Source organism: Amblyraja radiata, chromosome 20 (assembly GCF_010909765.2).
Source record: "Amblyraja radiata isolate CabotCenter1 chromosome 20, sAmbRad1.1.pri, whole genome shotgun sequence".
In the NCBI taxonomy this organism is placed as follows: Eukaryota; Metazoa; Chordata; class Chondrichthyes; order Rajiformes; family Rajidae; genus Amblyraja; species Amblyraja radiata.
In genome coordinates, this window is record NC_045975.1 from 2143699 (window position 1) to 2158571 (window position 14873).

General features: G+C 44.1%; 1 protein-coding gene across 4 annotated transcripts in view; it reads left to right on the plus strand.

The window, feature by feature from the left end:
* Positions 1 to 14873, plus strand: part of lrp4 (LDL receptor related protein 4) — a 203954-nt gene that overhangs the window by 184011 nt on the left and 5070 nt on the right. For all 4 annotated transcript variants that reach the window (XM_033038628.1, XM_033038629.1, XM_033038630.1 and 1 more), the window contains exons 33-37: positions 699 to 812; positions 2231 to 2360; positions 6191 to 6261; positions 9844 to 9931; positions 11286 to 11427. In XM_033038628.1, coding sequence (XP_032894519.1) covers positions 699 to 812; positions 2231 to 2360; positions 6191 to 6261; positions 9844 to 9931; positions 11286 to 11427 — 545 coding nt within the window. The remainder of the gene's footprint in view (positions 1 to 698; positions 813 to 2230; positions 2361 to 6190; positions 6262 to 9843; positions 9932 to 11285; positions 11428 to 14873) is intronic.

Here is a 14873-nt window from a genome sequence, read left to right on the forward strand (position 1 = left end):
CATCGGGAACAATCTTCCTGCATCTAGCCTGTCCAACCCCTTAAGAATTTTGTAAGTTTCTATAAGATCCCCCCTCAATCTTCTAAATTCCAGCGAGTACAAGCCGAGTCTATCCAGTCTTTCTTCATATGAAAGTCCTTTATGCTTTGCCCATCTCATCCTTAAAGTTATGCCCCCTAGTATTTGATGTTCTCATCCTACGAAAAAGGTTCTGACTGTCTACCCTGTCTATGCCTCTCATAATTGTACAAAATTCTATCAGGTTTTCTCTCAACCTCCAGCATTCCACAGAAAACAATCTGTCTGAAGAAGGAATGTTCAAGAAGGGCCGAAACCCTTTTTCAGACTGATGTAGGGGGGGGGGGGGGGGGGGAAGAAGAGGAGGAGCCAGGTACTTTTGTCTACCTGTCTGAAGAAGGGTCTCGACCCGAAACGTCACCCATTCCTTCGCTCCATAGATGCTGCCTCACCCGCTGAGTTTCTCCAGCATTTTTGTCTACCTTCGATTTTTCCCGCATCTGCAGTTCTTCCTTGAACTGTCCAGTCTCTCCTTGCAACTAATCCAAGCTTCATTCTAGTCGACCTCCTCTGCACCCTCTCCAAAGAGCGTTAATTGCCGTATCGTCCATGTTGCTGTGAGAACAATCCTATGTGAAATATTTCTCATCTTCTCCTTCAATGATTGGGTTTGATTGTAGGAACTAATTTGTGCGGCGTCGATAATGGAGGATGCACGCATCTGTGTTTCGCCAGAGCAGAGGACTTTGTGTGTGGATGTCCAGACGAGCCCGATGGGCGGCCGTGCTCAGTGGGTGAGTGAGAATGTCAAGGCTACAAGCCAAGAAAATAACCAGCAAATGGCTATGGGTTCTACTGTGGGCCGAAGGGCCTGTTCCCGTGCTGTACTCTTCTATGTTCCATGGTATCAGCTTCATAACAAATACAAAATGAGCAAATATTCAAAACCTTTTGTTTCATCAAAAGATAATTTAGTGTCCAGATACACAGCAGATCTCTGCAATTAGAGACACACACTACTGCTAGTAGAAATAAACATGCTTCACTTTTGCACACATTACGTTTAAATAAGTGAACACAATTTGCCAATTCTGATGGGACTGCTCTTCCTAAAATAATCCCTGTCACATGGTTATTTTATGTTGGACTTTGCACACTTTACAGTATCTTTGAGCAGTTAAATGATCCCAGGGATTTCATGAATTATTTCTGCTACTTTCTGCCAATAATTGGATTGAGTTGAATAAGGTTTAAGAAATACCTTTCCTCGGGTTTGTATGTATTTAATTTCCATGGCGATCACTGGCGGATACATTTTCCATTCTCTCGCTCACACAATCCCTTCTTCCTGCAACAATGGAGAATAAATCTTCACTTTATTTTTCCATGGTAATCTACAAACCATATTTGCTTCCTTGGAGCTAACGTTTCGCTCCATTTTTCCAATTTCAGATTAGGCTATTTCATTACAACTTCTCTGCTCTAAGTTGTGAATCTGTGCTGTGGTGGTTTCTGTCTGTTGACCAGTTATTACCTGCCACTGGAGTCGAGGCACCATTCACCTTGTTCTGAAGAGACACAGCATGGAAACAGGCCCTTCGGCCCACTGAATCCATGCTGACCCCAATCACTTGTTCACACACGTTCCATGTTATCCCGCTATCCCATTCACTCCCTGCACACTAGGGACAATGTACAGAGGTCAATTAACCTGCAAATCCACATGTCTTTGGGATGTGGGAGGAAACTGGAGCACCCGGAGGAAACCCAGGCAATCATAGGAAGAATGTGCAAACTCCGTATAGACAGCGCGCGAGATCAGGATCGAACTGAGTCTATGGTGCTGCAAGGCAGCAAGTCTACCAACTATGTCACTGTCCTGCCCTTCTCGAATCATAGATGCTCTAGTATAATAATAATGGATCCCCAAAAATCTCTTAAACACCACAATCATATCTGCTTCCGTCACCAACCCTGGCAGTGCGTTCCAGGCACTCAACACCCTCTGTATAAACAAAACTTGCCCTGCACCTTGCCTTCCAACTTTCCCCACTCTTACCTTAAAGCTGTGCCCTCTAGTATTTGATATTTCCATCCTGGGTAAAGGGTCTACTGTCTACTCTATCTATGCCTCTCATATATTGACAAACTTTTGTTTTTCATAACCAAAATGCTTATTCTACAAGTAAAGAATGAATGTAATTCCTTACAGTTCCCGGATACGTGGCTCCATTTTCGGAGAGCGCCAGTTCTGGCGATAGAGCTGATGGCGCTGGCCCCCGTAAAGCTGCCGACTCCTCTCCTGTGAAGCCCACGCATTCTGTTGAGTACACAAGTGAAAAGTAAGTGTGCAGATGGTAGCCTTTGCCTCTACCTACAGTGGGAATGGTTCTAATCTCATTCCAGTTAAACCTGAGTGAGGATTTGAAGATCAGAGATTGCCCAACCTATCTTCACTCAGGATATTTGCATTTACTTCTGTAAAGGACATTTCAGCTGAAACAATTGTTAGTCTTGCCTCCCCGATGGTGGATGTACGAGGGCCATGAATACATTTCATTCAGAAGTCTACTTCTCTCTTTGTGTACGCTGCCTGATCTGCTGAGTAACTTCTGGAACATGAGCCACTTTGTGCTTTGTTTTATAGAGTGCAGCAAAATAAAAAAGATAATTTGTGCAGATCTAGGGACAAGTGGAATCAAGGGATATGGGGAGAAGGCAGGCACGGGTTATTGTTTGGGGACGATCAGCCATGATCACAATGAATGGCGGTGCTGGCTCGAAGGGCCGAATAGTGTCCTCCTGCATCTATTTTCTGTGTTTCTAGATGCATGTGAGATTTATTCAGTAGAAAATGACATGATTGGGCAATAAATCCCAACAACATTCACATGGATGTGAAAATGTAATACGTTGCTGAAAGAGGAATCCATGGATTATTTCGAGTTTTATCCGTGTTCTGTTGGTCCATGGAGTCATAAGATCCATAAAGCTCGGACACAGGCCCTTTGGCCCAATGTCATCTGGCTGCCATAGGTTGCCGGTCAATGGCACATATAACGTTTTACACTCAATTTATTTTATAAATCATCTATTAGATGTTAGAATTATGTTGTCATGTACTCCTGACTGAGACCATGTAACTCAACTTTCATAGCTTGACAATTTTAACTATATTAATATTATAACAATAGACAATAGGTGCAGGAGTAGGCCATTCGGCCCTTCGAGCCAGCACTGCCATTCAATGCGATTATGGCTGATCATCCCCAATCAGTACTCCGTTCCTGCCTTCTCCCCATATCCCTTGACTCCACTATCTTTAAGAGCCCTATCTAGCTCTGCCTTGAAAGTTTCCAGAGAACCTGCCTCCACCGCCCTCTGAGCCAGAGAATTCTACAGACCCACAACTCTCTGTGTGAAAAAGTGTTTCCTCGTCTCCGTTCTAAATGGCTTACCCCTTATTCTTAAACTGTGGCCCCTGGTTCTGGACTCCCCCACATTTCAGGATATTTTATGTAATAATCTGACCCTAATACTCACAACTGCCCAACACTCCTACAAAAAGATCCAGAATGTGGTATGTAGTTTATGCTTTCTCCAAAGGAAGTCAAGAAATGAATAGTCAATGGCCTGACGTGTTAGAAGTCAAGTTGCTTCTATTGAATTTACTATTTCTCATCAGATAATAAGAATCACAATATCAGCTTTTGAGAAAAAAGTTTGTAGTTTGCATTGTCTGCAAGATAAGCACTGATTGGTGAAAAACTGAAGTTCAGCAGAGGCACAAGCAAATGAGTTAGTATGTGATGAAGTGGCAAGAGTCAGTACTAGTGAAGAGCCTGTTTCCTTTCACCAGCTGTGGTCAGAGTTACTTCCCAAGGCTTCCCTTCCACCAATATTGTTGAAAACACCAGGCCTGAAATGAAGCACGGAAACATGGCTCCCCATAAACAGCCATAAACAAAAGTGGCAGCAAGTAGGATGTACAAGGATGCTGATCATGTTGTGGGATGTGAATGCCCTCTCACTACAGTCTAGCCCCAACCTGTTCTTACCTCAGGAGGAATGGCTGCTGTTATATCACTCTAGAGTTTTACTCATCGTAGCTCTGATGTTGTTTATAGTTGGCGAACATGCATTAGAACACGTACTTTGTGTTTTTAATAATATTCCATGGCACAGGAATTCTGGACTTTGCAGATATGTCAAATCTAAATTATAGCTTTCAAATTGAGAGCCGCACATTAACTTGAAGCCAGTGAGGCAGTACTCAAGATACAGACTTAAAACTATCGCTTGACAATTTCTCCCTGAGTAGTTTTCTATAGTAATCCATATATAATTTTACATATGCCTGCTATATTTAGTTATAGTCATAACAGTCATACAACCCAGAAACAGAGTCTTCAGCCCATTTTGTCCATGTTGACCAAGATGCCCCATCTACATTGGTCCCACCAGGCTGCTACCTTTCACACTGCGATGTGCGTTAGAGTGCTTATCCATGCTTTTCAACTGCTGGAGAGAGGGCTTCATCCTCTGTCCCTTCAGCCTGTAATAGCAGTGACAAATGGCCAAAGGATTGGTTACTGTTGCAGACATCTCCAAAATGCAGGTATTCAGAGACTAAAAGGAATATTGCTGCGTACGGAGACAGCCCAGGTAACCACCTGCCTGACGTGCCTGCCTGCCTGCAGCCCTGGAGGCTCACCCTAGCCACCATGCACAGGGACCTCTCCACTAGCTTATGCCCATCCCTCCAAACCCCTGGAACTCCCCCGCCCACTCCCATCATTGTAGTATCCAGCAGCATCACCAACAATAGCAGGAAGAGTGCTGCAAGAACTCAATCTCAAAGAAGCTGAGATCCCAAGGTCATAGCTGCAATGCTAAGTTCAGGCAGCTGCAAGATCTTGGAATCTGGAGGATCTTGACCTGAAACGTCAACTATCCATTTCCCTCCACAGATGCTGCCTGGCCCACTCAGTTCCTCCAGCAGTTTAATTTTGCCCCATATTCCAGCATATGCAGCCTCCTGTGTCTCCTTCAAAGGGATGGTGCTGAGATCGGGTCTTGAACGCTGAGAAACTCACCCGCTGAGTTTCTCCAGCATTTTTGTCTACCTTTGACTTTTCCAGCATCTGCAGTTCTTTCATAAACACTTGAATGAATGAATCTTTATGAATTAATGAATTATTTTCCATAACATTTGACATATTTAATTCATTGTTTGAGTGTTTTACAACATTGAAATATTTGCCTGTGGCATGAGAACCCTGTTGCATTAATACCAGAATCACAAGGGCTTACTGTACAAGCAGACTTCAATCTTTGTGGGTGGTTCCAAACTATTATTGTGGGCCTGTCCCACTTAGGCGATTGTTTCAACATTTTAGACGACAATTTTTGCTGTCGTAGGTTGTCGCCAGGTGTCGTAGGTGAATTCCATTACGATTAGTCCCTGGAGGTCGCCTAAAGAGTTGCCCAAGTGGGACAGGCCCATTAGTGGGTCACTTTCACTATTTAACACCAAAGCATTGAAGTATTTTCTGCGCTCATTTTAAGACAACAATCTCATGGTAGTTATGAGGTATATGATGTGTCATCTCGTATGCACTGAAAATATATTATATTACCTGACAGGTAATGTTACACACGTTATAATCCATGAAATGATTAGAAACATAGAAAATAGGTGCTGGAGGAGGCCATTCGGCCCTTCGATTGTGATCATGACTGATTGTCCCCAATCAATAACCCGTGCCTGCCTTCTCCCCATATCCCTTGATTCCACTAGCCCCTAGAGCTCTATCTAACTCTCTCTTAAATCCATCCAATGATTTGGCCTTCACTGCCCCCTGTGGCAGAGAATTCCACAAATTCACAACTCTCTGGGTGAAAATGTTTTTTCCCTCTTCAGTCTTAAATGACCTCCTCTTTATTCTAAGACTGTGGCCCCTGGTTCTGGACTTGCCCAACATTGGGAACATTTTCCCTGCATCTAGCTTGTCCAGTCCTTTTATAATTGTAAATGTTTCTATAAGTTTCTATATTACAATCTATAAGTTTCTATATTACAATCTTGCTGACACATATTTTTACACATGTAAATAGTACCAGGAATGGTCATTCCACGGAAGATGCTAAGTTTACTGTGTTTTACCTCCAGCTGTTCTCAGAAAGATGCAAATCAAGGTCTCTGTGATCAGGATGAAAGCCAGGTGCTGCCTGCAACAACCGGTATGTTTTCCACTAATAAAATGTCCTCTTTGTTAAAGAGTGATTAGTTCACATGCCATTGCCCTGTATTAGTTCCTTGCTGGTGAGTGGCTCTGGCAACTGATTGAGGGGCCATTCATAGTTATACTTGGGAAGGTTGTGGCAAGCCATTATTTTGATCTGCTGCAGTCCATTTGAATGAACTCACAGCAAGCTTTTAGTTGGGGCTTTGCAAGGTTTACATAGAAACATAGAAATTAGGTGCAGGAGTAGGCCATTCGGCCCTTCGAGCCTGCACCGCCATTCAATATGATCATGGCTGATCATCCAACTCAGTATCCCGTACCTGCCTTCTCTCCATACCCTCTGATCCCCTTAGCCACAAGGGCCACATCTAACTCCCTCTTAAATATAGCCAATGAACTGGCCTCGACTACCCTCTGTGGCAGGGAGTTCCAGAGATTCACCACTCTCTGTGTGAAAAAAGTTCTTCTCATCTCGGTTTTAAAGGATTTCCCCCTTATCCTTAAGCTGTGACCCCTTGTCCTGGACTTCCCCAACATCGGGAGCAATCTTCCTGCATCTAGCCTGTCCAACCCCTTAAGAATTTTATAAGTTTCTATAAGATCCCCTCTCAATCTCCTAAATTCTAGAGAGTATAAACCAAGTCTATCCAGTCTTTCTTCATAAGACAGTCCTGATATCCCAGGAATCAGTCTGGTGAACCTTCTCTGCACTCCCTCTATGGCAATAATGTCCTTCCTCAGATTTGGAGACCAAAACTGTACGCAATACTCCAGGTGTGGTCTCACCAAGACCCTGTACAACCGCAGTAGAACCTCCCTGCTCCTATACTCAAATCCTTTTGCTATGAAAGCTAACATACCATTCGCTTTCTTCACTGCCTGCTGCACCTGCATGCCCACTTTCAATGACTGGTGTACCATGACACCCAGGTCTCGCTGCATCTCCCCTTTTCCTAGTCGGCCACCATTTGCTCAGATGGTGATTATGTAGTGGGTAATGGTAAGGGATGGCATGGTGGCCCAGCAGTAGAGTTGCTGCCTCACAACGCCAGAGATCTGAGTACCATTCTGACTACGGGTGCTGCATTCCAAAGATGTGCAGGTTTGTAGGGTAATTGGCTTCTGTAAACTGTCTCTAGTGTGTAGGATAGAACTAATGTATGGGTTATTTCTGGTGGACAAAAAAGCTGGAGAAACACAGCGGTTGAGGCAGCATCTATTGAGCGAAGGAATAGGTGACGTTTCGGGTCCCTAAACATCACCCATTCCTTCGCTCCATAGATGCTGCCTCACCCGCGGAGTTTCACCAGCTTTTTTGTCTAACTTTGATTTTTCCAGCATTTGCAGTTGTTTCTGAAACATATGGGTTGTTGCTGGTGGGTACGGACTGGGTGTTTCCATGCTGTATCTCTTCTATGCTAAACTAGTGGATGTCCAGGTTGGGATGGGGTGTGCATGTTAGCAGGTTTAATGTGCACCTGCTTCACCTCTTGTTCTGGAAGACAAGAGGTTGGGCTTTTGATAGGCTGTGGATGTGGTCCTGCAGCAATGTATCCTGCAGGTAATGTGATGCAGGGAATGCGCAGCAGTAAAATGATAAAATCACCTGACCAACTCAGTGTAATTTCCTGGATGCTATTGAGCCGTATAGCATGGAAAAAATGCAATTAAAACTGACAGTTAACTTATTTATCCGTGGGAAAATAATTTTAATCTTCGTTGGTAAAGTTCTCCACCTAGTGGCCTGGTTGAGATTCAATTGAAAATACTACAAACTGAAATTCACAGAGTGCTGGAGTAACTCAGCAGGTCAGGCAGCATCTGTGGAGAACATGGATAGGTGACGTTTCACAGAGTGCTGGAGTAACTCAGCGGGTCAGGCAGCATCTGTGGAGAACATGGATAGGTGACGTTTCACAGAGTGCTGGATTAACTCAGCGGGTCAGGCAGCATCTGTGGAGAACATGGATAGGTGATGAGAAAAACAGAAAGAGAAGGCAGGAACGGGGTATTGATTGGGGATGATCAGCCATGATCACATTGAATGGCAGTGCTGGCTCGAAGGGCCGAATGGCCTACTCCTGCACCTATTGTCTATTGTCTCTTCTGCCTGGCATTGTTGACAAATTGTTAAAACCAATCTCAGCCAGACCACTAGATGGAGATGTTTACCATTGGAAATTGAAGGAGTTTCAGTCGCACTAGGTGTAAGAAGAAGCCTCTTGGTATTTTCCACTTTTTTGTTAAAATGAATCTTATTCCTACCCAGTATTAACATTTCTGTTAATATGTTATATGGAATTATACCAGCGTTATATATATCTATCTATCTATTATTCTATAAAACTCTCGCCCCATCCGTCCGACATCCGTCCGTCCGGCTGCCTGTCTGCCTTTTGATTCGTTGACTTTCTGCCTTTTGATTTGTTGACGGCTGCTCCTTCCTATCAGCTTCCAGACAGGAACACTCTGAACCTTTCACTGCTGCAGCAGGCAGGGGAGGTGATTTTTTTGCAGGGGAGTGCTGGCATCTTACATTTGGGAACGGCTTCAGTTCCATTGGAGGAGACGAGTGCATGGTGGAATATTGGGTTGGGGGATCACACCATTGGGGGAGCAGACCCAACGGGTCTGCACTTGGTCTAGTATATGTGTGTGTGTGTGTGTGTGTGTGTGTGTGTGTATATATATATATATATATATATATATATATATATGTACACATACAAAATTCTGGAGTAACTCAGCGGGACAGGCAGCATCTCTGGAGGGTCTCGCCCCGAAACGTCACCCATTCCTTTTCTCTAGAGATGCTGCCTGTGCTGCATTTTGTGTCTACCTTTGATTTAAACCAGCATCTGCAGTTCTTTCCTACATATATACTTATATATCTGTCTGAATAAGGATCCCGTCCCAAGGAGTCACCTATCCATGTTCTCCAGATATGCTGCCTAACCCATTGAGTTACTCCATCACTTTCTGTCTTTTTTTGTAAGCAGGCATCTGCAGTTCCTTGTTGGGCTGCACCATTGACCATATTTTTTTTGCTTCCACTCTAATCAATGAATAGCATTGTTTTCAAACACATACTTCAAAATATCCCAGAGCTCGGCCATTCATTCGATCAAGGTTGATCCTGACACACGAGTGGTCACCACCAAAGATACTCGAGCAAGAGCTCTACGATCTTTGGTCACCACCTCTTCCTTTCTCTTAAAACCATTGCTGCTATTATTCGAACCAATTAAAGAAAGCAACGCTCCAGGAAATATGTTGTACCTTTCTAAAATAAAAGTATCTGTGGGTAATGTTTATTAAGAAATGTCAGGCTGACCCGATGAACTGTCCAGTCTTACACAGCCACGGACTGAGGTTTGTGAACAAATGCAACTTAGTTTTGGTTCTGCTTCATTTGCTATTTTTGGACAAGTAAGATTTAAAGTGTTTAACTTATGTTATCTTTAATTAAAATTTCCTGATTTAGTGTTCATAATTTATGTCATAAGAGAAAGATATTACATTCCAGTTAGCATAGTTTTGTCTATGAAACTGACGAATGTTCTTATGCTTGTTGCAGGTGAAGGTCTACATATAAGCTACATAGTTGGAGCGGTCCTGACAATATTAGCAATCCTAATTATCATTGCTGCAGTCATAATATACAGGTATTGTGTCTTGATCTTATTTTTGTACCACTCTAAGATGCTTTCCATTTCTTAGAATTTTGGTTGCATTTTGCAAGAGATCTTTACAATGCAAATAATAAATCATCGATTCCATTTCTGGAGTAACTCAGCAGGACAGGCAGCATCTCTGGAGAGTCTCGACCCGAAACGTCACCCATTCCTTCTCTCCAGAGATGCTCTCTGTGCTGCATTTTGTGTCTACCTTCGATTTGAACCAGCATCTGCAGTTCTTTCCTACATATAAATACATATATATATATATATATCTGTCTGAATAAGGATCCCGTCTGAAGGAGTCACCTATCCATGTTCTCCAGATATGCTGCCTAACCCATTGAGTTACTCCAGCACTTTCGATTTTATAATTTAAAAATAAATTGGATAGTTATATGGACGGGAAAGGAATGGAGGGTTATGGTCTGAGTGCAGGTAGATGGGACTAGGGGAGAGTAAGTGTTCGGCACGGACTAGAAGGGCCAAGATGGCCTGTTTCCGTGCTGTAATTGTTATATGGTTATATGATTCAGCAGACAGATATTTACTCAGATATTTGTCCACAATATATGTGAGATACATTATTAAGCACCGTTTGTGTTTGACTAGAGTGTGTAGAACATTATCAACCAAATATGAATTGCTAGACAAATCATCAAGTTATTTAACTGATGTGACCTATATTGGCAGGATTAGGTCTGTAATTCAAACATGCTCATATATACATAACCTGCATATTGAGTAAATATTGTCACCTAATTTAAACACTGCATCCTCTAGTTATTGAATGATGTTGTTGGCACACGTAGTCTATTAGCAAACCTGCTGATTATTTCATGGTGTGCCCTATCAACTCCATGTGTGGGTTCCATTATTTTCTCTTTGATAACATTCCTGCAAGTGCTTTGCCACAAAGGCACTTTATTAAGGTAAGTTCATTTGTTGTTTAGGAACTGGAGTGAAATCTTCTGGAAAGTCGTAATTAAAAATAATAAGTTTCTCATGGTATCAAAACCCATAGGAAATAGGTTTCAGATGAGAGGGGCAAGATTTAATACGAACCTGAGGGGCAACATTTTCACTCGGAGGGTGGTTGATATATTGAATGAGCTGCCAGAGGAGGCAGTTGTGAAAGGCACTGTAATAACATTTAAAATACATTTGTACAGGTACATGAAAAGGAAAGGCCTAGAGGAATGTGGGCAGATGGGACGTGTAGATTTGGCATCTTGGTCAGCATGGGCAGGTTGGGCCAATGAGCCTGATTCCATGCAGTGTGACTGTGTTACTGTATTCCATCTGTGAAGATTGAATCCTTTAATGTTTTTCCTATCTTCAGGCACAAGAAGTCCAAGTTTGATGACCCTGCTGTCAGCAATCTAACCTATAGCAACCCGTCCTATCGAACATCTACACAAGAAGTGAAGATTGAAACGGTGCAGAAACCAGCTCTATATAATCAGCTGCGGTACAAGAAAGAGGTAAAACTTACTTTATCAACTCATTTTTCAAACTGGTTAGGTTAGGAGATCCCAGCTGAAAAAAACCAGTAAGGCAAATTTGTATTATGTTGTGAAGGCTAGTCTAGAACTTAGACCAAACCTTATGCTAGCGGAGGAGGGAGATGTCACAGGTTTAAAGTCCTGCATATAGCAAGGACATAAGAGCATGTAGGATAGCATATTTGCCACGAGGAAGAGAAACTATATGCTGAAAGCTTATAATATAACCTCACAATATTTTGATCAATTTCGGGAAATGAAATGTTTGGAAAAATATATGTGGAGATTAGAAATAAGTCAGTGATTGGCTTAGAGATGTCAGGGGACCCTCCTCTGGCATTTAAATTGATCAGTGAAAATTGAATCACGAGACATTTGGAGCAAGACACCATTTACTGGAGGAATTCAGTGGGTTGAACAGCATCTGTAGATGGAACGAATGGCTGTTATTTTGGGTCAAAAGGATTGAGAGTGGTGTGGGATAGTATAGAGAGGGGAGAGGGAGTGGCGATCTAGAAATGGGAGGAGATTGGTGGATAAAGGAGGGCTGTAGATGGAGACACAAGGAACCGCTAGAATGTTGAGTAAAAGACAAAGTGCTGGAGTTACTCAGCAAGTCAGGCAGCATCTGGGGAGGGAATGAATAGTCTGCTTTTCAGGCCAGGAGTCTTCTTCAGACTCAAAATTAAAACTCATCTGGTTGGGCCTGAACTGGGAGGCCTGGAAATGCAGCCACAGGGCGCAAGATGGAGGTGCTGGCAAATGTTGAGGAAACGCACCTGGCTGTGGTAGTGAGTCCAGGTTAGAACATGGGCTTAGAGCTGGAGAGCAGCAGACATCACAGAGGGGGAGCAGTGAAAGAGGATCTCACAGAACTCCCATTGAAGAGAGGAGGAAAACTTCTTCAAAGTAAACATATCTTGCCAAGATTTACAGATCTTGTTGCAGCTGCCAGGAATTACAAAGGTTGGTGCAGACGAGAACTCGATTCCAAATCCGTCTGGAGGGAAGTGGGGTGAGAGCAGAAGTCTAAGAAACAAAGGCAATGCGAGAGAGGGCTCAATAGACAATAGAGAATAGGTGCAGGAGTAGGCCATTCGGCCTATCGAGCCAGCACCGCCATTCAATGTGATCATGGCTGATCATCCCCAATCAGTACCCCGTTCCTGCCTTCTCCCCATATCCCCTGACTCCGCTATCTTTAAGAGCCCTATCTAGCTCTCTCTTGAAAGTATCCAGAGAACCGGCTCCACCGCAGCTGAGGCAGAGAATTCCACAGACTCACAACTCTCTGTGTGAAAAAGTGTTTCCTCGTCTCCGTTCAATAAGGCTTACCCCTTATTCTTAAACTGTGGCCCCTGGTTCCGGACTCCCCCAACATCGGGAACATCACAAGAGGGCAGGAATTGAATTGAATACCTTATACAAGCCACAGTGAAAGTCTTATACAAGCCACAGTATGCCAAGGTATACAAATATTCGCCCATAAAGGGCGCTTAAAGTTACAAATCCCCCCCCCCCCCCCCCGTGCCAGTACCCCCTTTGTTCTCTCCCTCTCCCTTGCAGCAGTCCCCCCCGCCGAGTCCTCAATTGTCCATACCCCCTTCCCTCATGGTGGTCCCCCCCCCCCCCCCCCACAGGGGTCCTCCATTGTACCTTCCCTCGGCAGCCGTGTCCTCACAGCGGTCGGTGTCCATCCTCACCCGTCGCTCCGCGCCATCGTTGACTGCCAAGCCGACCTCTCCACTAACGCTGCCAGGTCCTCTCAGGACACCTCCGTGGTGCTGTCCCAGGCCCCAGCCACCCAAAGAAATTGATGAAAATAAAATCTATTGGTTGCTTTAGGAAGCAAACGATAGTTCCTGTGGCCGGCTACAGGTTCCGGCCGGCGAGGTCTGGGATCCGACCCTCGAGGCTCCTCCGCCGGCCTGCGGTGGAGGAGACATACTTTTCTCCTTTTTCACGATCTCAGAAGACAAACCATGCATTGGCTTTTGTTACAATCCTCTCCCTCCCACAACTTCCTTCACTATAGCTCTTCCCATCCTGTCTCTTGTACGAATACCACGCCTTTCCCTCAGTTTATCTATCTCTGCCACATCTGCTCTCAAGATGAGCACAGAGAGATCCTCCTTTTCAGGAAACTGGCTTGATAGGACCTTCTCTCACATTTCCTCTGTTTCCCAGACTTCTGCTCTCATCCCACCCCCTCCAGGCAGAGCAGGAATAGAATTCCCCACCCTCATCCATCTGTTTCTTGTTCCATCAGTCATTCATCTCTCCCATAATGACTCGCCTTGACATCCCCTACTCACCATTCCTCCGTCTTTGACGCATCTGCTCCCAAGATGAGGCTTTCCACTCAAGGACATCCAAGGTGTCCTCTTTCATCAGTCAATGTGGCTTCCGCCTGCCATTGTGAATGGGTAATCACCCGTGTCTCCTCTATCCCGTAGCTCTGCTCTCGCTCTCGCTCTCGCTCCCCCTTCCATTGGATGGAACAAGGATAGGGTTCACCATTCACAACACTGCCAACTTTCGTATTGCGTACAGTTTTGGTCTCCTAATCTGAGGAAAGACATTCTTGCCATAGAGGGAGTACAGAGAAGGTTCACCAGACTGATTCCTGGGATGTCAGGACTTTCATATGAAGAAAGACTGGATAGACTCGGCTTGTACTCGCTAGAATTTAGAAGATTGAGGGGGGGATCTTATAGAAACTTGCAAAATTCTTAAGGGGTTGGACAGGCTAGATGCAGGAAGATTGTTCCCGATGTTGGGGAAGTCCAGAACAAGGGGTCACAGTTTAAGGATAAGGGGAAAATTTTTTAGGACCGAGATGAGAAAATCATTTTTCACACAGAGAGTGGTGAATCTCTGGAATTCTCTGCCACAGAAGGTAGTTGAGGTCAGTTCATTGGCTATATTTAAGAGGGAGTTAGATGTGACCCTTGTGGCTAAAGGGATCAGGGGGTATGGAGAGAAGGCAGGTACAGGATACTGAGTTGGATGATCAGCCATGATCATATTGAATGGCGGTGCAGGCTCGAAGGGCCGAATGGCCTACTCCTGCACCTATTTTCTATGTTTCTATGTTTCACGCCATCTTCATACCTCCTACATTCGCATCCAACTACTTATAACAACAAGAGTTCAAGCACCAATGTTGCAGTGCACCAATGATTACAGGCTTCCAATCAGAAGAGCACCCTTCTACCACTACCCTCCTATTAGCAAAACTATTTAGGATCCAATGATTCAGTTGCCTTGAATTCCTCAAAGATCCCAATAAAGCTAGCATAGTAAGATCGCCCACATAGAACCAATAGAATCGGTGTAATGAATGAGAAACATAAGATGAGGTAAACTAGCAATAAGTATATATGGTAGACAATGGGTGCAGGAGTAGGCCATTCGGCCCTTCG